This window comes from Tachypleus tridentatus, chromosome 8 (genome assembly GCF_004210375.1).
Source record: "Tachypleus tridentatus isolate NWPU-2018 chromosome 8, ASM421037v1, whole genome shotgun sequence".
Classification (NCBI taxonomy): domain Eukaryota; kingdom Metazoa; phylum Arthropoda; class Merostomata; order Xiphosura; family Limulidae; genus Tachypleus; species Tachypleus tridentatus.
In genome coordinates, this window is record NC_134832.1 from 146377020 (window position 1) to 146401839 (window position 24820).

A 24820-nucleotide genomic window follows, 5' to 3' on the forward strand; every position below is an offset into this window, starting at 1 on the left:
AGGAGAATTGAACCCCTGATTTTAGCGCTGTAAATTCGAAAATTTACCGCTGTACCAGCGGAGGACCCAAAGTGTTTGAGAAAAAAAAGACATGAAATAAGTTTTACAGTTTCTGCTTTAAATAATGTGATTCAAATCAAATGACAAAGGTCATAACTTTTGACTTCAAAAATAAATTATTAAGATATTCATGGTTCTCTTTTACTATTAAATAATTTAGTTTTACTACATAGTGTTTTCATTTCTGTCTCTTCTAGTTTTTCCGTACCATCCTGAACGTTTTACAAAGATCAAGTGATGTTTCCACTTGTCACGCGTGACTGAATGACCATACGTGTTCATTGGTCTGATTGTTTCTAAAGAAGAATGAAAATAAGAGTATAAATAAAGAGGTTACTTACCCACTGGATACTGAGCACGAGGAGCAAGGCAACAACTGGGCAAAACCTAGATTGAATTAATAACAAAAAAATCTGTTTGTGACATGGTATCGCTGACACTTTACTTACAAAGACAAGATTTTTACAATTACTTTACTACAACCGGTACGTGTAGCTTCACTTCTAAATCACACATATCTTTATATTTTATATATAAACTAGGACATTAAAGATAGAATATTAATAACATTGTGTGTATATTCAACTATAAACAACACGCACCTTACGTTGTTTTTATACTATCCAAAACACTACAATTAAAACTACCTATATTTTATACTGTTGTATAGGTATTATGTGCAGTTTTGACTCTGTATAACGCATAAAAACACTGTTAAAATAACAGTATAAAAAATCAAGATCAAACTAAGCCGAGACCTATAAAATAAACCTCGTATTCACGTAAGCAATGTTATGAAATCAGGACCGTATCAAGGCGTAATATATGCAAGGTTAATTAGAGCAAAGTGGTCTAATTTATTACACACATATAATTTTCTTGTAAGTTTTAGAGTATTGATATTCCAGTCATGTGTATTGAGTCACTAAATGATTAACGATCGCATGTTCACTGAAACATACGTAATAAAGTTTTTACTCTATGGTGTGTTACACTAAATATATAAGCGAAGATACTAACACAACAGTTCGGTTACGAATAGATCTGTTTTGTTGTTTGTTTTTAGAAAGTTGTGATTTGTTCCTTTAATTATTTAATGTTGCACATTTGACAGTTTCAGTAGTTTTGCGACTGCATAAAATTATAGTTATCGAAAAGGAAGAAAACAAACAATATTGAAGAAACTTGATGTCTATTGAAACAATAATTGAAACTAAAGGTTTTTAATTCAGTTCAGACACTTAATCCATCCATAAAGTTGTGCTAATTCATTCATTACAATGTTCTATTAAATCTTGGGTTTTCGTTTTATTAGTGAATAATTTACAATATTTACATAAAAAGGTGCTACAGATATTATTGTATAAGAAAATGGTACATATATTACCTTGTAAGGTACTATAGATATTAGTTTACAGGATACTATAGATTACCTTGTAAGGTACTATAAATATTAGTTTACAGGATACTATAGATTACCTTGTAAGGTATTATAGATATTATTTTACAGGATACTATAGATTGCCTTGTAAGGTACTATAGATATTGTTTTACAGGGTACTATAGATTACCTTGTAAGGTACTATAGATATTATTTTACAGGGTACTATAGATTACCTTGTAAGATACTATAGATATTATTTCCTAAGTACTGTAGATATTACCTTGTAAGGCACTATCAAGAATATTTTCTAGGTACTATAGATATTATTTTGTAAGGTACTATACATATTACATGTTATATCCCTCACGTCAAAAATTACCATTACTTCGTTTTACCAGTAGATTTTGTTTAAAGGGAAGAATATATAACATGTTAAGTTTAGTCTGAAATCAGACTTCCTAAAGGTCTTTTTACGTATACCTTAAATTTAATTAGGTAATGTTCTTTAGTGTGACTGATATTTAGCTCTCTGTTGAACAATATAGTTATAGGTTCTATCTTTATTAAAACCAATACTTTCTTTCTGATAAATTACGTATTTCAAATATCGCTTGCATATTATTTTGGGTTTTATTTATGCTAACATCTGTTTTCAAACTTAACGAAAGAAGTATACATTTTGTGTTTATTGTGAGAACCTAGTTTTGAGTTTTGTTTTTCTTGTTGATGAAAAGTTGCTGTTGGTATTTTTTCTAGAATAATAATGTTCGTGATTTGTGACAAATATGATACTAATTTTTCAGATGCCCAACAGATGCCGCTGTTAATAGGTTTGATTGGTTTTGAATTTCGCGCAAAGCTACACAAGGGCTATGTGCATTATCCAACCCTGATTTAGCAGTGTAAGACTAGAGGGAAGGTAACTAGTCATCACCACCTACCGCCAACTCTTGGGCTACTCTTTTACCAACGAATAGTGGGATTGACCGTGAACATTGTAACGCACCCCCGGCTGAAAGAGCGAACATGTTTGAATTTAATAAATAATTTACTTTCAGAATGATTGTTATACTCAAAATATAAACTTCTAACAGTTAGTACAAATTCAGTATTCGGTTTGGTTGTTGCTAAGTGCAAAGTTACGTAATGTGCTATCTGTACTCTACCCACCAGGTGTTTCAAGCCCAGAATCTTAGCTACGTAAACTCGAAGTCATACCACTGAACCAATAGGGAAGTGGGGGGAGGGTCATAATCGTCATTAAGAACAAATTAAACAGTGGTATTTGGTGAATATTAATTGGCTTATAAGCATTTACATTATTAAAAACACATTCCGGTCAGTCTTTCTATTAACTATGATTCTAATAATAGTTGAAGTACTTAGATAAATTTCGAATTTTGTTACAGAAAAAAATTAATATTTTAATCAAGATATACTGAGTTTTCCTATACGTATTTTCTGCTTCAGTTACACATACATCAATGTCTGTTGACTTCTTTTTCCTTTTAATTCCAATGGTAATACAAACTATCGCGAGAAATCTAGTTTTTCTTTTCTGAGAATTCCCCTAAAATTATAGTAATTATTACTTTCATGTTGTAAGCTTCATGCTGCCGAAAGGTAGCGACACCTATAGGTCAATTACAAAGTCTTATGTATATAGTCAAAATAAATCATTTGGTAGTATTCATAAATTCAACGAAATTCTGAATTCAACCGAAAGAAAAAGTTCGAAATTTCCGTACTTTCTAACTGTTTTCCATTTATCAGAATTTGTTTTTTAATAAGTTAGAATAATTAGATTATACGCGTAAAATTCATTCAAGTACTGCTCCAAATTTTTAAGCTCAACATTTTACAAAGGTTGTACCGAACTCGAAATTTCGTATTGTCGGAGTTTTGTGACAATGTTCATTATTCCTCGGATATATAAAACAGGTTTTGGTTTCAGTACGCCGCTTGTCTTACAACATGTAAAAGAATTATTAATTTTCTTTAATTCATTTGCAGTTCGATGCTTCGAAATTAATTCTTGGTTACCAATAGGCCTTTTCAAACTAGTACGTAACGAAAATATTCTCTGAAACGTTTCAGTCTGTCAGAAAAAGTCGTAAGATTATTTCAAAATCACGTCTAGACGTTAACTACGTCACTAGCAATATGAAAACTAAAACACTACTTTGACACACAGTTAGGGCTTACTCTCAAGGATGTGGTTAACAACGTTACTTAAGACTGAGTAAACAAGCCATGTAATTAAACACACCTTCAAACACAGTTAGATTTACTGTCAAAGATATGGTTAACAGTGTCACTAAGACTGATCAAGCAAGCCATGTAATTAAACACATCTGCAAACACAGTTAGGCTTACTGTCAAAGATATGGTTAACAGTCTCACTAAGACTGAGCAAGCAAGCCATGTAATTAAACACACCTGCAAACACAGTTAGGCTTACTGTCAAAGATATGGTTAACAGTCTCACTAAGACTGAGCAAGCAAGCCATGTAATTAAACACACCTGCAAACACAGTTAGGTTTACTGTCAAATATATCGTTAGCAGCGTCACTGAGGCTGAGCAAACAAGCCATGTAATTAATTACAGTATTTCTGAGAATATTCAGACAAGGCATTCCCTCCCTAGATATTTAAAATATATGCATGTACATGAGATTGAGTATGTTATATTAAAATAATCAAGTCGCATAATAACCACAGCCGATGTAAAGGCGTGGTGGAACGACATGTATCAGAACTATATTTTGAGATTGTTCAGCATCACGTAGGTAGTACAATGTTACTGAAAATTCATCGATTTTATGAAGTGTATGTAACATTCCTTCTCGTCGTAAAATATTCAAACATTCAAATCATAAAAATGTATTCAGATTGGGGATATAGCATATCCCTTCTCCTTTATGGCATTTTAATACAAGGGAATATGGATCAATCTGTAACCCCAGTACCCTTCAAAAAGAGACATGTGATAAGTCATTACTCAGCTGTGATAAGTAAAGTGTGACGTCTTGTAACAATTTAGAATCTACGAGCAGAAACGTCAGTGGCAAAAACTGCCTATGTGCCCCAGGTAACAATGTGGAACATCATGATTAAGAAGGGACTTTGAGCAAAAATGTGGGATGTCACGATTAAGAAGGATCTTTGGGCAACATTGTGAAACATCACGATTAAGAAGAAACTTTGGGCAACAGTGTGAAACATCACTATTAAGAAGGAACTTTGGGCAACAGTGTGAAACATCATGATTAAGAAGGAACTTTGGGCAACAGTGTGAAACATCATGATTAAGAAGGAACTTTGGGCAATAGTGTGAAACATCATGATTAAGAAATACTTTAGGCAACAGTGTGAAACATCATGATTAAGAAGGAACTTTGGGCAACAGTGTGAAACATCATGATTAAGAAGGAACTTTGGGCAATAGTGTGAAACATCATGATTAAGAAATACTTTAGGCAACAGTGTGAAACATCATGATTAAGAAGGAACTTTGGGCAACAGTGTGAAACATCATGATTAAGAAGGAACTTTGGGCAACAGTGTGAAACATCATGCTTAAGAAGGAACTTTGGGTAACAGTGTGAAACATCATGATTAAGAAGGAACTTTGGGTAACAGTGTGAAACATCATGATTAAGAAGGAACTTGGGCAACAGTGTGAAACATCATGATTAAGAAGGAACTTTGGGCAACAGTGTGAAACATCATGATTAAGAAGGAACTTTGGGCAACAGTGTGAAACATCATGATTAAGAAGGAACATTGTCTGGAAAAGAACTACAAGTCACCTGTACACAAGATGCTTCCACGACATATTCGTTCAGCTGTCGCACATCTCAAGCTACTTACTACACAACAAAAGAAACAGACAGTTTTGCTAAGTCATAACAAAACATACCAGCTGAGCAGCGGGAAGCACCGTTTGTTTGATTGGACTGTTGAAACAAGGTCTAGAAAACTGACATTTTTGCACACTAGATAGCTTATGAAAATTTTCAGGAGGCAAGGGTGTGCTTTAGATGTAATGGCTTTACAATGGAAATAACAGTAATATTGTCAAGATGCGACGTCATAAGATAAAGTGTTACTGGTGACTTTAACAACGTGGTGAGACTTCGAAGTCGTTTATATATGGCATACTCTCTATAATCCGTAATCACATGATGCGAAACGTGTATAAACTACATTCACGAGATATAAAGCATAATAAAACTATCCAGAGGAAAATTTTCACGTTTCATTCTTTATGGATAGCCTATTGTTTCAAAGTCTTTTGGAATTATCTCGTAAAATAGGTATTGATAACCAAGTATATCAGACGTAGATCATAAAGAGCAAACTATTATATTCTATGAAACGTCAGCACACTTCTCCTATAGAAACTGCTGCGCTGTGAATCCAAGAAACGAAAAAAAAAAATATATATATTTAGTGTAGCCAAATAAATCAGGTAGTGGATGCCATGTTCATTCTATAGTTGGTGTTTAATTAAAAGTGTAGAAATTACCAAAACGTCACACCCTTCTAACCTGATTGAAAATAACTTCATCAAGTTGTGGATAACACTGGCGTAACATACCTATTACTTTAACATGCATAACAAGAAATGTTTAGTTTTTAAACTAAAATGACTAGTATAAAAAAAAGTTTAATTTTTTATTATCTAAAACAAACACTAAACATTAAAATGACTTTAATGTGTCACTAATATTTTGTTAGTCTCAACTATATCAGTTGTATCAATAGTGTAATACTAACTGTATAGTCCTAAATGTACTAACTGTATTAACAGCGTAGTAGTAATTGTACCAACAGTGTGGTACTAACTGTACCAACCGTGTAATATTAAATGTACCAACTGTATAGTAATAACTGTACCAGTTGTATAGTAATAGCTGTATAAATTGTGTAGTATGTTCTGTACCAACCGTGTAGTACTAATTGTACCAATCATAGAGTACGGAGTCAACCAGTGGTATTATATTATTTATATAGAGTAAATAACCCATAACATTATATATATAGGCCTGTATTAAGTATTAATTAAATAGTCCATGATGTTATCTGTTCAAAGAAGTATATTTGAGGTATGCGTAAAAAGTAAAATTATTCACTTAGACTAAAATTGTTCTGACCGATTTCTGCGGTTATCTTAAACCGGTCCAGGTGTATCCCGTCAAATATTTTGTTGGTATTCAATGAGGCCAAGCTGCTCGAACCATGAGTTTAATTGCCTCTTACCAATGAGAAAGAAGTGCACAATAACTGACCAGTTTGACTGAGATTGATTTCACTCATTCTATAGGTAGCGATTTCAATTTTTTTTTAAACCATTAAGGTTGTGTCTGAGGTTACTTTGTATTGGTTGGTCAGCAAAATATATACCTTTCGCAGAACGCGTAGGAATTTCAAAATATTCCTGGAGAAATAAGCCAAATGATTAAGAGCTTAAACGATAGCACCGGAAGGTTCTAGAAAGAGGACACAGTTTCGCAGGTACATCAGAATGTACTCCACCTCTGATAGAAATGAAATATGTAGTCTGATAAAAGTATAGTTAAGCCTTATCTCAAATGGGTTATTCATTAAAATAGTAAAATTGACCTAGATGCTTTAGCTGTTTTATTTACATGATATCTTAAAATTTAAAGTTAAAATACTTGTATAAAAATTATTAGAATTGTTGTAGCCTAGTGGTTAGCGTGCCTCGGATGTGAATTCGAAGATTATGATCCGTCGCTTTTAAAACGGGCTCCGCCCTTTGGAGCCGTGGTTGTGTTATAATTCCAACGTTCGAATCGCATTTCTGAATGCGACAAGTGTTACGAAAGGCTGGCGGTGGGTGCTCTTCACAGTCTGCCTTCCGTCTAGCCTGTTAAGTTATAATTAAAGAAGGCTGTGCTCAGATGTACTTCGTGTACTTTTGCGCGAAATAATCTGAGAAAGGAAAACGAACTTCAATGAGCGACGTTTAGTAAACGTTAACCAAATCACGAAGAGAACTCGCTTGGAAATATATATTTTAGGGTACCAGTTTCTTCCTCCAGTGGAGCAGTACGTCTGCAGACTTACAACACAAGAAAACTGGTTTCTGTATCCGCGATGGGCATAGCCAAGATAGCCCATTGTGAATCTTTTTAGTTAAATACAAACAACCAACCACGACTCATAGAGAACAGGAAACTTTGAATTATAAATGATTGTGGATCAATCACCAGAGTGGTGTGTCTTTAGAGTTACAATGTTAGCAACCAGGTTTCGATACCGGTGGCGAGCAGAGCACATACAGCCCATTGTGTAGCTTTGTGCTTAATTACAAACAAAGTTGCAGATCAAAAAGTAGAAACACGTTGAACTGAGTACCAGAATTCTCTTCACGTTATTTTTCCTTCTCAGACCAGGTATTCGTTGTTGTTACCAGAATGCCCTGTTTCTGGAGCACCAGCTGTTTTAAAAACATCGTCTGGTCATCTTGTTCGATTTGTTAAATAAGGAAATGGAACTTGTACGTATTTACCGTAGAACAATATATCTTTTTTTCAATTTTAAATTTGTAATTAATTGTATTTTTTTACATTTGTCTCGTTTTTTCTCTTGTTTTTTTTTTCCTCTTCTCAAACATGAAAACCCTACTAAGACAAAGAATAAAGACATAAAAGCAGAAAGCTGATCGACAGCTTGTATCAGGAACCTGTTCTGACGCTGATTCATGCTCCTAGGTCCTGATTTAAAAAACAACAACAACAACAACAACAGTGAAACGAATAGGAGATTTAAGAATCGATTAAAACAGATAACACTTTTATCTTGAGGTCACCAAAGGTCATACTGAGAAGTTAGGTGTCATAGATCGCACCAAGGGGTCACAGGTTAAACAATCTAAAGGGTCTTTGACTTTAATCCTTTTGTGTAGACATACAAAAACGTTGACAGTTTTAGAAAACTTTCAAAGGCCACTTTCGAGTTCTTACGAACCACAATATGGGGCTTGGTAAATGTTGATTAATGACGCGTGGAAGAAAAACAAGTCTCAACAAGTAATGACGTCACAGACTGAATCCCGCGACACAGATCTTACAACTTAATAGTGTTAATGCAGTTGGATATATCATTTCGGAAGAAATTGCTCGCAGTTTTTTGTTGTTGTTTACCTAGTTGAAATCTATATTCGAATATATATGAAAAATTAAATAAAAATAAAATTTTTTTTTTATTTTTTTTATTAAAAATCATGATTAATTGATCCAGTTACATTGAATTACTTACTTGGATTATTTGAAAATAACAAAACCTCATAGAGAGCCTAACAATTAATTCTGTAACTTGAAACCGCTTACATGAATTAAATTTCAAGAGGACAATTTGGAAAACGCGTAATATAACATTAGAATAAACTGTATGCGATATATTCGTTTATCCATACAGATGTGACAAAAACTAACCAGTCTTAGATGTTTGTTTTCCAGATGTCGACTTTGATGAAAACCACAAACCTTTATTTCTTTGAGGCCCGACATGGCCAGGTGGGTTAAGGCACTCGACTCGTAATCCGAGGGTCGCGGGTTCGAATCCACGTCACACAACACAAGCTCGCTCTTTCAGCCGTGGGGGCGTTATAATTCGTTGGTAAAAGAGTAGCCCAAGAGTTGGCGGTAAGTGGTCTAGTCTTACACTGCTAAGTTAGGAACGGCTAGCGCAGATAGCCCTCGTGTAGCTTTGCGCGAAATTCAAAACAAACTAAATCATTTCTTTGAATGCGAAATAAAGTAAAACAGAAAAACTGGGTTTCAGAGTAACGGCTCTCAGATTCTAAACAGAAATTTGAAGTGAAACGGAAAGATAATCTGTCATCACAATAGAAACAAGTTATCTTATCAGAAATATTTCTTAATTGAGAAAAAAAAAAGAAGAGTACCTAACAAAAAAAGGTTTCATATTTCTTTCGGATAGTTAAACCACACTAAATCCAAAAATATAACCACCCATCTTCTCTACCATGAACAAATTCATGTCCCATTAAAAATAACCTCTCTTACCTACTATGAACAAACTTATCTCATCTTTAAAATAAATAACCTCTCTTATTTACCATTAACAAATTCATATTCGATTTAAAAAAGTACTTACTTACCATGGGCAAATTCATGTCCCATTAGAAAAATACAGCCCATCTTACCTACACAAAGAGACTACATAGCACATTGTATAACCTACCTTACCTACAAAGAAAGAATCATAGTGAATTAGAGAAAAATAAAAAATAAAAACACCTAGAGAAATGAATGTACTTTAACAAAAACGAAACTTTATATCCAGTTACAAGTGAAAGATATATCTGAAAAATATACCTGACAGATGAAGATAAAATCAGCTTATATTAATAAAAATAGAACCTATCGTATTTTGTGGAAAGTTATACCCAATTACTTATATCTGCATAACTATATCTCATCAGGATTCAAAATCGTATATCGAAGATAAAATTAATTATTAGCGTAAACAGAAATATGAATCCCAACTCACGTTCAGACAAAGAACTGATCTTAAAAGAGGAGTCGGAGAAAACAATAACGTTACCCGTACAAACTAAGCGCACGTGAATTACAGGAAGGTACACTTTTGCATCAAATAAATTGCCGTATTTATTCACAACAGAAACCTAGTTTTGTGTCCAGTTATATAATCCTTATAGTTTTCAGATCGTTGTAGAGCGAACTCATTTTGAACTTGTATCTTTTTGGAATTTCGCACAAAGCCAAACGAAGGCTATCTGCGCTAGCCGTCCCTAATTTAGCAGTACAAGACTAGAGGAAAATCAGCCAGTGACTACCACCCACCTCCAAATCTGGACTACTTTTTTACCAACGATAATGGGATTGACCATCACATTGTAAGGCCCACACTGCTGAAAGGACAAGCATGTTTGATATGACGGAGATTCGAAACCGCGACACTCAAATTATGAGCTGAGTGCCATAACCACCAGACCTACCTGGTCAGCCCATTTTGAGTTACCTGCTGTGTCCACCGCCTGGAATCAAACCCTGGATTGTAACTTAGCAGTTCCGGACTTACCACTGTCCTATCGGAGGACACATTAAGAAAACCTGCTGTAGCAGAGAGCTAAACAATGAACTACCCGTGTTGTAGCCACGACGGGTATCGAAACTCGCTTTTTAGCGATATAAGCGAATCCATTAATATATGCAAATAAATAACTCACATTACATGCGATGGTGAACGTCACACGTGTGCATACTGGGCGAGGGGAACAAAAGTGGTTTTATTGTCCCCGAACTGTCTGACCCTACGCACCTCGAAGACGTAACCTTGTTAAAATTACCTAAAGCACTTGTGAGTGAGATAAGAATTCCCGTCTGCTATCTGCAGTATTAGCTGGCACTACAGAAGTATATATACATATTATACAATGGGTTGTTTTCGTTTTCCAACACTTATATACTCGAAATAGGATAAACTCTTAAATTAAACGAGCACTTTATTTTCTCAAATGTTTTTTAATACATGTTAGATGTGTATACATCGTTCAAGATATCAATGTACAAGAGTAAAAAGACCAGACAAATCTTTATCATGAATATCATTTTGCACCCTAATATAACTGTCAACACTTTCTATCAAGGTGGGAATGCTGGTGTCATTTAACAAATCATAATTAGTCGATTACTGTTTTACGAATTATACCATGTATAAAAGTATTAGCCTCCTTACGTTGTATTAAGTTTAATGTGAAACGTGCTGTCTTTAAATTACTACTGACTTTTTGTTGTTTGGGTTCCAGCATAAAACAGAGGTAAATAAAAATGTCATAATATATTTAAATATGTGACACTGGCTCGTAGAACAAACGGTATTTCCATGACGACTTTATATCCTCCACACGTTGCAGTCTAATGTTTGTATGTTTTTAACCTGAAAGAAATATTTTGAAATCTACTGAGTTTGTCTTTGTTTGTAGTTGAGCGCAACACTTACAAAGAGTTATCTGTAGTCTGCCCACCACGTACGTATCGAAACGCGGTTTCTAGCGGTATGAGTCTGTAAACATTCCGCCTTGTGCCACTTGCGAAAGAAGGCTGCGAATTGTTATGTTAATATGTTCGTTACCATATTTAATATTTTATTTTTTTTAGAATAATATATATATATTTTATATACGATATCAAACTCTATCCGCAAACAAGCATTCACGCATAGCTCTAAGTTAGCTTATAAACGTCCTATTCTATTTTCATAATATATTTCGATACTTACTTGTTAAACTTTCAAATTCCACTATGGGTGCTTAAATTAAGCTTCTTTATTTTTTTAGCTTCAGTTTTGTTATTGTAACTGTCCGGCTGCTCAGGACCATGAATAACAAATCTATTTCATTCTATCTACTTATTATTCATTACAGACTATCATAGTTTAATTAGTTCTGCCTGATTCACTAATATCTCTTCGTTTTTCCACAAAGAAAAGTGCATAACATTACTTGAACCTTCGTTATTATAAGCTGTTCAATTTAGGATGAATTTCTACTAAATGTCACTTTTTTTGTTTCAGGCGGCTCTTTTGTAAGAAAATCTCTTTCATTTTCTTAACCGGCAACACAATGTATTTTATTCATTTACCACAGCGCCTACAGTTAACTCATGAAACGCATTGATAATGAACAATTCGTAGTCTTGTTTTTAGAACATCTCTATTCATTCGAAATGCATTTAGAATATGTTATCCTACATTTTTAAAATTTCTGACGTAAGAACGGCTTATTTAAAAGATAAGCGCCCTAAGGTATTTAAAGTTTAATTACAAATGCTAAATTATTAATTACGGTATAAATAAAATGGTTCCTTATGACGTTTAATTCACAAACGTCCTTGTTTCCTTTCGATAAATCACAAAATATGACGACTTAGAACAAGGAGAGTTCTATTAGAAATACAGTTAAAGTTAGTGTACTGAGTGAGCCTATTGAGAGTAGTGTTGAATGAAGTCTAAAAGGTTATTATATTAAAAAGTAATATTACGCTAAGTCTTAAGAATGTTTATTTTGAATATCGCGCAAAACTACTTTGCGTGAAATTAAAAACAAACAAACAAATAAGAAGAGAGTTAGATTGGAGAAGTTTTAACAAAACCATCTTTTTTTCAGGTTAAGACCTTAGCTGATTTTATTTGCTAATAATCAGATAACTCGATAAAAAGCGAGTTAACATTAACTGTTGAAAAAAACGAACCAGACTGATTGCGTGTTATGAACTAAAAAGAAAAAAAAATAATTAGGCTTAATAAGAGCTTCCTGGATGAACTGGAAAGGGTAGTTTAAAGTGATAAATGATAGAACGAAATGGGAAAACGTCGATCTAAAACTACTAGTTACCTCTTGTTATTTAATGTTAAGGAATTTTAAAAAAGTCAAGGCGTAATAAAAACAAGTTTTCTCTTATCTAAAGCAATTTTCGATCACAATTAAAATATATTAAAAATCCGTTTTTTATTAAGACTAATATTTTTTTTTCTTCCAAAAGACATTCATCAGTTTGTTGCTAAACACAAAGCCCAACGAAGAGCTTTATCCACTGCTGGTATCGAAACCCGATTTTTAGAGTTATAACCCAACAGGCTTTCTGTTGAGCAGTAGGGGTGGATCAGGAAACGTTTTCCTCATATAAATCATGGGAAACTTAAACACAAGTAAGTGTTTCAGACAGATTGGCTTGAAACTTAGTAGGGTAATACTTTCGTTCTTTTTAATTTAGACCTTTTAAGAATTTTAAGGTCCGGCATAACCAGGTGGTCAACGCACTCGACTCGTAATCCGAGGATCGCGGGTTTGAATCCCTCTCACACCATACATTCCCGCCCTTTCAGCCATGGGGACGTTATAATGTCACGGTCCATCCCACTGTTTGTTTGTAAAAGAGTAGACCAAGAGTTGGCAGTGAGTGGTGATGATTAGCTGCCTTTCCTCTAGTTTTAAACTGCTCAATTAGGGACAGCTAGCGCAGATAGCCCTCGTGTAGTTTTGCGCGAAATTTAAAACAAACCAAACTCTAAGGATTTTTTGTGGTAAAAGTCAAACAACCCAAGTATATATATATTTTTTATGCTCCTCTGCAAAGACGATAATTGGCGCAAATATTAATTTTCATGTGCCCAATAGTTTGCCATTTTGAGTCTTTATAGAAGGTGACATCAGAGCTCACAAAAAAAATGCATAATTTTGGGGCTTGTGTTCAATTACTCAGCCATAATTCTATACAAAGAGAGTTTTCTAAGGGTCCGATATATACCTAACAATTGTGAAATGTGGCTATTCTTGATCATTTTAGGAGGTCAACATGTCACAAAACAGTATAATTTTATGGGTTTTAGTCTTCGCCATATTAAGAATAATTTACGTAGGATTTAGTATAAAGACATTCTTTGAACGTCCAAAACAATTTGTGATTGTTTATCTTTTGTAGAGTTTTTCGGTGAGGAAAACACAACTTGTGGTTTTTGTCAACTATTCATGGTATTCAGTACAAAAATACCTTGTGACAGGTCTCAATCAGTGATGTACACAGTGTTTGATTTCTCTGTGTTTTTCTTTTTGTTCTGGTGTTGAAACTGGCCGTGTTGAGACCATGTGGCGGAAACAGAAACATGTTGTTTGTTTGTTTTTGAATTTCGCACAAAGCTACTCGAGGGCTATCTGTGCTAGCCGTTCCTAATTTAGTAGTGTAAGACTAGAGGGAAGGCAGGTAGTCATCACTACCCACCGCCAACTCTTGGGCTACTCTTTTACTAACGAATAGTGGGATTGATCGTCACATCACAACGCCCCCACAGCTGAAAGAGCAAGCATGTTTGGCGCGAGGGGGATGCGAACCCGCGACCCCCAGATTACGAGTCACACGCCTTAACACGCTTGGCCATGCCGGGCCAAAACATGTTGTATTCGCCCATTAATGCTGGCCTCTTTAACTATAAGTTTTGTTTCAGATGTTTACCATACAGGTCACAAAGCAAACATCTGTTAAAAATACTTACTTTCATGAAACAATCAGTGTCAGTCCTGTTTTGTGGATAAAAAACCTGTTTACAATCTTATGTTAACACGTTTTAAGAAATCATCCATACAACAAATGACAATTCATCATCTGTTTGTTTTGTTTTTGAATTTCGCGCAAAGCTACACGAGGGCTATCTGCGCTAGCCGTCCCTAATTTAGTAGTGTAAGACTAGAGGGAAGGCAGTTACTCAGCACCACCCATCGCTAACTCTTGGGTTACTCTTTTAACAAAGAATAGTGTGATTGACCGTACATTACAACGCCCCTACGGCTGAAAGGGCGAACATGTTTTGTGTGGCGGGGATTCGAACCCGCGACCCTCGGATTACGAGTCGAACTCCTTAACCCACCTGGCCATGCCGGTAATCGAACCAGGGCCTCCTGGATGAAAGCTAGGTAACCTAGCCACTAGACCACGTGGGATAAGTCATCTTTGGAATAGTTAGTTTTTTAGGTATACACGTGTACCTCTACTATTGGTCGATATTTACAGAAGATGAAGGTTTGAAAAGATACAGATGTATCAGATCAGAATATCTGGACAAACCTTCTGGTATGTGATCACTGAAGATAGAAAATAAGATGGAGATATATCAGATCAGGATATCCGGACAAATCTTCAAGTATGTGGTCACTGAAGATGGAAAATAAGAAGATAGAGATATATCAGATCAGGATATTTGGACAAACCTTTCAAGTCTACAGTAAATAAAGATGGAAAAAAGATGCAATAGATGAAGATATCCGGACAAACCTCCGAGACTACAGTGATTCAAGATGAAGGCTAAACATGTACAGGTAAACTGTTCAAGTATGTGGTCACTGAAGATGGAAAATAAGAAGATAGAGATATATCACACCAGGATATCTGGACAAATCTTCAAGTATGTGGTCACTGAAGATGGAAAATAAGAAGATAGAGATATATCAGATCAAGATATTTGGACAAACCTTCAAGTCTACAGTAAATAAAGATGGAAAAAAGATGCATTAGATGAAGATATCCGGACAAACCTCCGAGACTGCAGTGATTCAAGATGAAGGCTAAACATGTACAGGTAAACTTAATCTGGATATTCAGAAAAATGTCTCAGGTCTGTAGTCACTAAAGATGGTGGCCTTAAAATCACTGATGTCTTCAAATGGACACTTGCAGAAGACGAAGACAAAGACAGTGACACAAATATACAAACGTCTGGCAAATTACTTTTTATATACAGTTTTCTGATCTTTTAAGTTGAAAAGAAATATTGACGATTGGCTACAAATGGCTTAAGTAAGAAGGTGGTGGTTATAATGATCATTGTCTACCACGGGTATCGAAATGAGATTCGTAACGTTGTGAGCCTTCAGCCTTACCGCTAGGGCCACTAGGAAGACGTGTTATACATCTATAGAATAAGCTATACATATATTTATATATAGAACATATAATGTTACCTATAGTTCATCGACTTCATGTTCGATATGTAACCATAGAAACGAAACTATAACAGCTATAATGAAGCGATTTGAGTTGCTACAACGAAGCGACCGTATCAGTAATAAAGTCGCGGTTTGACAAACAATCAAACATAAAAATACGTAACAGGTATATAAATTCCAGTTGTACTTTCGTCTTGTTATTGCGACTAAGTGCAGAAACTATATATTTTCAATGCTATTTCTTTGTCATCATACAGATGTTCCCATAAAAATATGTATTTAAAATATTTTATATTTGGTAAACGTTTCTATTTTACTTTGTACTGTTAACGTGCAGATGTATTATTAGTTCGTATACATTCTATTTGGTATAAAACAATAGTATGTTAACTGTATAGTAAATACTATGTGACTTTGTTAACAACGATTATAAAACCGTATGATCGTTTCACGCACGTGAACACCCAAACACTGCATAGGTGTGATTACTTCACGTACACAGTTGTCTCACTATTATCTAAATGTGCGGTCTACCAGACCACTAGACGAACACAGTTGTCTCACTATTATCTAAATGTGAGGTCTACCAGACCACTAGACGTACACAGTTGTCTCGCTATTATCTAAATGTGAGTTCTACCAGACTACTGGACGCACATATTTGTCTCACTATTATGTAAATGTGAGGTCTACCAGACCACTAGACGAACACAGTTGTCTCGCTATTATCTAAATGTGAGGTCTACCAGACCACTAGACGTACACAGTTGTCTCGCTATTATCTAAATGCGAGTTCTACCAGACCACTAGACGTACACAGTTGTCTCGCTATTATCTAAATGTGAGGTCTACCAGACCACTAGACGAACACAGTTGTCTCGCTATTATCTAAATGTGAGGTCTGCCAGACCACTAGACGTACACAGTTGTCTCACTATTATCTAAATGTGAGGTCTGCCAGACCACTAGACGAACACAGTTGTCTCACTATTATCTAAATGCGAGTCTCCACTACAGTTGTCTCGCTATTATCTAAATGTGAGGTCTACCAGACCACTAGACGAACACAGTTGTCTCATTATTATCTAAATGTGAGGTCTACCAGACCACTAGACGTACACAGTTGTCTCGCTATTATCTAAATGTGAGGTCTACCAGACCACTAGACGTACACAGTTGTCTCGCTATTATATAAATGTGAGTTCTACCAGACTACTGGACGCACATATTTGTCTCACTATTATGTAAATGTGCAAGTAAATGTGAGTTCTTCCAGACTACTGGACGCACATATTTGTCTCACTATTATGTAAATGTGCAAGTAAATGTGAGTTCTTCCAGACCACTAGATGCACACAGTTGACTCACTATTTTGTAAATGTGAGTTCTACCAGACCATTAGACGCACTCAGTTGTTTCACTACTATGTGAATGTGAGTTCTGCCAGACTACTAGACGAACACACTTGATTCACTATTATGTAAATGTGAGTTCTACCACATCACTAGACGCATACAGTTGTCTCACTGTTATGTGAGTCTGAGTTCTACCAGATCACTGAACGCACACAGTTGTCTCACTATTAGTTAAATGTGAGTTGTACCAGACCACTAGACGCACACAGTTGTTTCACTACTATGTGAATGTGAGTTCTACCAGATCACTAGACAACCACAGTTGTTTCACTACTATGTGAATGTGAATTCTACCAGATCACTAGACGCACACAGTTGTCTCACTATTAGTTAAATGTGAGTTGTACCAGACCACTAGACGCACACAGTTGTTTCACTATTATGCAAGTGTGAGTTCTACCAGACCATTAGACGTACAGAATTGTATCACGATTGTGTAAATGTGAGTTCCACTATACTACTAGAACGCATACAAGTTTCTCCAAATTATGTCGTTGTTGGTACTATTCGACTACTAGATGAATAGTTAGAGTTCTACCTAAACATATGTTTCCACAGAATACACGAAGACCTGTCAATTAATATCACATAAACATATAATTCTACAGGATGCATGAAGACCAATCACTTAATATCATGTACAAGTTTACATCATTCCACAGAATTCATGAACAAAGAACACACAAAATGTATTCTCAAGAAATAAAGTAGAGAACAACATTTCAACCTTCTTAGGTCATCTTCAGGTCGAAACGCTGTTCTCTATTTTATTCTAATAAACGTGTTAATGCCCATACCAGCCGTCTTGAGATAAATTTTTCTTCAAGTGGGTTTCTCGTCATCACGAAACAACAGACAAACGTATTGTTTTAACATATGTACATTGGTGAGTTATGGCTAATTAATTATTGTAATAATGTGTTTGTTTCTCTAAACGTACACGGGGAGCTACCTATACTACTCTTCTACAGTTAAGATGCAATAAACTATAAGGAGATCAGCCAGTCAACACCGCCCATCACCAACTCTTGGGCTACTATTTACCAACCAATAATGGAAATGACCTTCACATCTGAAAGGGCGACCATATTCAATGACACGATCCAAACACACGTCCCGCAGACTTGGAGTCGAGTGTCCTGAATGAAGACATGTCAAGCATTACAAATAAGAACAGGTATGATGTATAACATTGTAGAGATATTAAATGACGACTTGGTAATATATATTAGCATCAAAAACTACCTTTGGTAGTCCATAACACAATATTTCATGCTTTGAAACCCGAGATGTGTAAAGTACAGATATAACATTTTGTATGTTTGCGCTTAAGAATAAACTCTTGAGGTACGAAGTAAAGTAATAAATTCACCATTTTTAATTTCTTTGTTGAACTGTAAACTGGCTGGTTTTCTTCATCATTTCCATACGAGCCGAAGGAGTTCCTGAAATTCTGCTTTGTGGCAAGGTGACGTGTACACTAATTTTTGTTTCTCTCCGCTAGGGGAATCCAGCCAGTTGTGTAGGCTAAAGAATTTACAAACAACAATATCACGACACTGGTACGGTTGTTTTTTCCTAATTGATTTGAATCAATCTGAGAAACACATCCAGGTAAGCCCAACGATATAGATTGTCTTTCGTTTTGTTTTTCTGAAAAAAACGTTTTTACTTTATTTTATTTTTATTTTGGGAATCCACCAACACAAGGAATGCACCTTAAAGAAAAAGAAAGCACCACATATTTTAAAAGTCTGAACATGCAAGCACCCTCTAGTGACGAACAAAATAAAAAGTGAAACGTGCTATTTTTACAAACAGAACTTAACACTACTTTTGTTATGATTCCAGCAGCCTTTTTATAGCCCAAGGAAAATAAATAAACATATACTGAGACACATAAAAAACACATTTCAATGGTACTTTTTAGTTGAAATGCACTTATATTGGGCACATCAAGTTTCGATAGTTCGCGATTTTAATTTTGCGTTAAAATACTTATCTTGAGCAAGCTGTGTAGAAAAATCTTTAGAGTGAAGAAAATTTTCACGTTATGTTCATACGTTCTCAGTCTTGAAAGTTTTCACGTTATGTTCATACGTTCTCAGTCTTGAAAGTTTGCGGTAATGCTATAACTTATTCTTCAAATTTCTTGTTATTGTTGGAGTTCGTTATTTATATTCCAGTTTATTGTTGAAGTCAACGCAAAGTACATTAAAGAAACGAATATTTCAGTTAATTTATGACTGCGTATATCATCTCTTATCCTCTGAGAACCTACCTCTCCAGTGGCTCAGCGATAAATCTGAAGGTGTTCTAACGATAAAAAGCGCGTTTTGATACCCGCGGTAGGTACAAAAAAGATTGCCCATTGTGAAGCCTTGTATTTGGAACCAAACGACAAATAAATTTTTTTGAGGAAGAACACACGAAATTTGTAGAAAATTGTAAAAATCTTAAATTTAACAAACAGGTGAATGAAAACCATCACACTTCCTCATGTGTATAAAACAACAAATAATGACTTTCATTCCGATGGTTCACATTATTGAAGGCTTTTACATAAGTAACGTAAGAAACGTTTATCTTTTTTTACACTTACTCATGAAACGGAAAGAGGTTTCATGGCTGTGCATAACATAGACTAGATATGAGAGTTTCAGTGACGAAGGAAAAGTCAACATAAACATCTAGGTGGGTCAACTGATTACTTCTGAGAGCACCCCTGAAGAAGGAAGTTACAGCTTTCGAGATTCCCCTTGCTTATAGGGTATATTTATTGTAATTTAAATAGTTCCCTACGTCGATAGCGAATATATTTCTCTGAACTGTGAGCACGAAGGTCCAAAAGTTGTGTTACCACGCCGCAAAAAAAAAGCACGTTCCGCACTTCGGGACTGTGGAACGGTTACAAGAATGACGGTAAAATCTCAATGTCTGGTTTTTCGCAAAAAGTCCAGTTTGGTTTTACCTTCAAAACTCCGAAGTTCTAGAGACGCGAAATGTTGTGTTATATCGTTTATACAGTTCATGTTATCTGGAATTAATCTTAAAAGTGTTCTTTATACAAAATATTTAATTAATTATAAAAACAATAATAAGGTTTTTGCTTTAATTGGTGGAAAAACGAACAACTATTCTGGGGTATCTACTTCACAGTACTGACAGTTACAAATAATTCATTTGACCACCTGCAACATATTCATTATATGTATTCATTCGTGAACCACATGATTATCCAGTTAGTATTAAAAGTCTATAAAAAGGCGGCCCGGCATGGCCTAGCGCGTAAGGCGTGCGACTCGTAATCCGAGGGTCGCGGGTTCGCGCCCGCGTCGCGCTAAGCATGCTCGCCCTCCCAGCCGTGGGGGCGTTATAATGTGCGGTCAATCCCACTATTCGTTGGTAAAAGAGTAGCCCAAGAGTTGGCGGTGGGTGGTGATGACTAGCTGCCTTCCCTCTAGTCTTACACTGCTAAATTAGGGACGGCTAGCACAGATAGCCCTCAAGTAGCTTTGTGCAAAATTCCAAAAAACAAACAAGTCTATAAAAAGATATGTTATCTTAAAGATATCTCGCTTCCTGAAAGCAGACAATATGACCAGAAAGCTGAAAGCCTGTGACACCATACAGTCGGTATCTACAGCTCTGTCTGCCAAACATTCCTCCGTTTAAGCAGTAAAAATGGCTGACTCGGCTCGTGAGTCAGCCTGCGTAAATTTTATGTACCTTTACTATTAAATGAGGCACACTAAAGAATGAGAAAGTACTCGACTTTAGAGAAACACGTGTTAAATTTGATTTACAACAACAACAACAAAAAAGGTGATAGATAGGTAAAATATAATTACAAACTTCTTCAGTTTTAGAATTAATTTCACCAGTTTTTTAGACAATCACTGTTAAACAGTTAGTTCTATATTTATGTCAGTATTCGATTCTAAAACTCGAAAGTAATGTTGGCAATCGTTACTCAGCCAAGAGGGACGTTGAAACTTTTACCTAGTTTTTAATTCCCAGTTGCTTAGTGGTAAGTTTATAGACTTATAAAACTAAAAATATCTTCAATATCTGTAGTTTGCACAGCGCAAATAGTCCATTATTTAGGTTTGTGCTTAACAACAGAAAAAGGAAGCAATGATTGAATATATGCGCCTACTTACTAGTTTATGTAATGCTGTTGAAGGCGGACTAATTTCTAATTTCTCAATGCCAAATGTATCAGTAAAACCCCAATAAATCAATAAAATGACACATGTTCTAATATGTGTTTACTAATTTCATACTTGAAATATAAAGTTTAGGGCGTTTCAATGGAAATACCTTATCTTCTTAACGGCACAAAATCCCAAACTCCCAAGTGGTCAACAATACACTTTGTCAATGCTAAAACAAGAGCTATTTATTTTGACCTGTGTATTTGCCCACGACAGTGACATTGTTTAGCATCATAGGTATACCTCCGTCACACAGCGTCGATCGTGTTAGGCTCCTAAAAAATAGGAAGACGTGTCTGTATTTCCGTCTTTATCAACGGACGCGGACCATTTCTGGCGCAGAATGAACAGTAATATTCTACGAATTTTTACTAAGTTTTATCACAATCTGATCATTCTTGACTGAGTTACATAGTGTAAAAAATTGTCCTGTGTTGTGTGAATTGATAAAATGTATTTTTGATTTTTGTGACCTTGACCTTTGACTTTGACCCTCCATTAATTAATCGCATCTGAGTTGGGTCATATTCTAAGTATATAGCAGCTTCCGTCGTTTTTGATAAATATTCTTGAGAAACACACGAACAAATATATACACACACGCAGAGGCTAAAATATGGTGGACGGATTTCGTAATGTTGATTTCAACATTTATGACTGTTACCGTAAAATTCAACAGTTCATACTATAAATGAAGAATACTAAAATAATTGTCATAAAACAGTTTATTTTTTCCGATATTATACCATGCAGATGGTCAGTATAATATACTGTAAAGCATTTGTATTTTTTTTTACAACAATTTTGATATTTGAGCAACAACAAAAGATGTATAGTTTGGAGTTGTTGATTTTGTTTCAGTTCCTGAATCTTCCTTAAGCTATACAGTTAGCCTACGTGAGCCTTCTGTGTTCCTGAATCTTCCTTAAGCCATACAGTTAGCCTACGTGAGCCTTCTGTGTTCCTGAATCTTCCTTAAGCCATACAGTTAGCCTACGTGAGTCTTCTGTGTTCCTGAATCTTCCTTAAGCCATACAGTTAGCCTACGTGAGCCTTCTGCGTTCCTGAATCTTCCTTAAGCCATACAGTTAGCCTACGTGAGCCTTCTGTGTTCCTGAATCTTCCTTAAGCCATACAGTTAGCCTACGTGAGTCTTCTGTGTTCCTGAATCTTCCTTAAGCAATACAGTTAGCCTACGTAAGCCTTCTGTGTTCCTGAATCTTCCTTCAGCCATACAGTTAGCCTACGTGAGCCTTCTGTGTTACTGAATCTTCCTTAGGCCATACAGTTAGCCTACGTGTGTCTTCTGTGTTCCTGAATCTTCCTTAAGCCATACAGTTAGCCTACGTAAGCCTTCTGTGTTCCTGAATCTTCCTTAAGCCATACAGTTAGCCTACGTAAGTCTTCTGTGTTTCTGAATCTTCCTTAAGCCATACAGTTAGCCTACGTGAGTCGTCTTTGTTCCTGAATCTTCCTTAAGCCATACAGTTAGCCTACGTGAGCCTTCTGTGTTCTTGAATCTTCCTTAAGCAATACAATTAGCCTACGTGAGCCTTCTGTGTTCTTGAATCTTCCTTAAGCAATACAATTAGCCTACGTGAGCCTTCTGTGTTCCTGTATCTTCCTTAAGCCATACAGTTAGCCTACGTAAGCCTTCTGTGTTCCTGAATCTTCCTTAAGCCATACAGTTAGCCTACGTAAGCCTTCTGTGTTCCTGAATCTTCCTTAAGCAATACAGTTAGCCTACGTAAGCCTTCTGTGTTACTGAATCTTCCTTAGGCCATACAGTTAGCCTACGTGTGTCTTCTGTGTTCCTGAATCTTCCTTAAACCATACAGTTAGCCTACGTAAGCCTTCTGTGTTCCTGAATCTTCCTTAAGCCATACAGTTAGCCTACGTAAGTCTTCTGTGTTTCTGAATCTTCCTTAAGCCATACAGTTAGCCTACGTGAGTCGTCTTTGTTCCTGAATCTTCCTTAAGCCATACAGTTAGCCTACGTGAGCCTTCTGTGTTCTTGAATCTTCCTTAAGCAATACAATTAGCCTACGTGAGCCTTTTGTGTTCTTGAATCTTCCTTAAGCAATACAATTAGCCTACGTGAGCCTTCTGTGTTCCTGTATCTTCCTTAAGCCATACAGTTAGCCTACGTAAGCCTTCTGTGTTCCTGAATCTTCCTTAAGCCATACAGTTAGCCTACGTAAGCCTTCTGTGTTCCTGAATCTTCCTTAAGCAATACAGTTAGCCTACGTAAGCCTTCTGTGTTCCTGAATCTTTCTTAAGCAATACAGTTAGCCTACGTGAGTCTTCTGTGTTCCTGAATCTTCCTTAAGCCATACAGTTAGCCTACGTGAGTCTTCTGTGTTCCTGAATCTTCCTTAAGCCATACAGTTAGCCTACGTGAGTCTTCTGAGTTTTTGTATCTTCCTTAAGCCATACAGTTAGCCTACGTAAGTCTTCTGTGTTTCTGAATCTTCCTTAAGCCATACAGTTAGCCTACGTGAGTCGTCTTTGTTCCTGAATCTTCCTTAAGCTATACAGTTAGCCTACGTGAGTCGTCTTTGTTCCTGAATCTTCCTTAAACCATACAGTTAGCCTATGTGAGTCTTCTGTGTTCCTGAATTTTCCTTAAGCCATACAGTTAGCCTACGTGAGCCTTCTGTTTTCTTGAATCTTCCTTACGCAATACAATTAGCCTACGTGAGTCTTCTGTGTTCTTGAATCTTCCTTAAGCCATACAGTTAGCCTACGTGAGTCGTCTTTGTTCCTGAATCTTCCTTAAGCCATACATTTAGCCTATGTGAGTCGTCTTTGTTCCTGAATTTTCCTTAAGCCATACAGTTAGCCTACGTGAGTCGTCTTTGTTCCTGAATCTTCCTTAAGCCATACAGTTAGCCTACGTGAGTCGTCTTTGTTCCTGAATCTTCCTTAAGCCATACAGTTAGTCTATGTGAGCCTTCTGTGTTCCTGAATCTTCCTTAAGCCATACAGTTAGCCTAAGATCCTAAGTGAGTTTTCTATGTTCCTGATGTTTCCTTAAGCCTTACAGTTAGGCTAAGATCCTAATTAAGTTTTCTGTATTCCTCATTATCCATTTAACACGTACAACTGGTTTGGGAAAGTTTCGTGTTTCCCATTTCTTTCGGGCTTGGCATGGCCAGGTGGTTAGAGACTCGCAGTCTGAGGGTCACGTCTTCCGTATCCCCTTCCCACCAAACATGCTCGCCATTT

The 24820-nt window shown here is 35.9% G+C and overlaps 1 protein-coding gene across 1 annotated transcript in view; it reads right to left on the reverse strand.

The window, feature by feature from the left end:
* The window catches only part of LOC143224307 (fibroblast growth factor 18-like), a 75840-nt gene that overhangs the window by 29087 nt on the left and 21933 nt on the right, over nt 1-24820 (reverse strand). The window contains exon 2 of the mRNA XM_076452703.1: nt 402-447. Coding sequence (XP_076308818.1) covers nt 402-447 — 46 coding nt within the window. The remainder of the gene's footprint in view (nt 1-401; nt 448-24820) is intronic.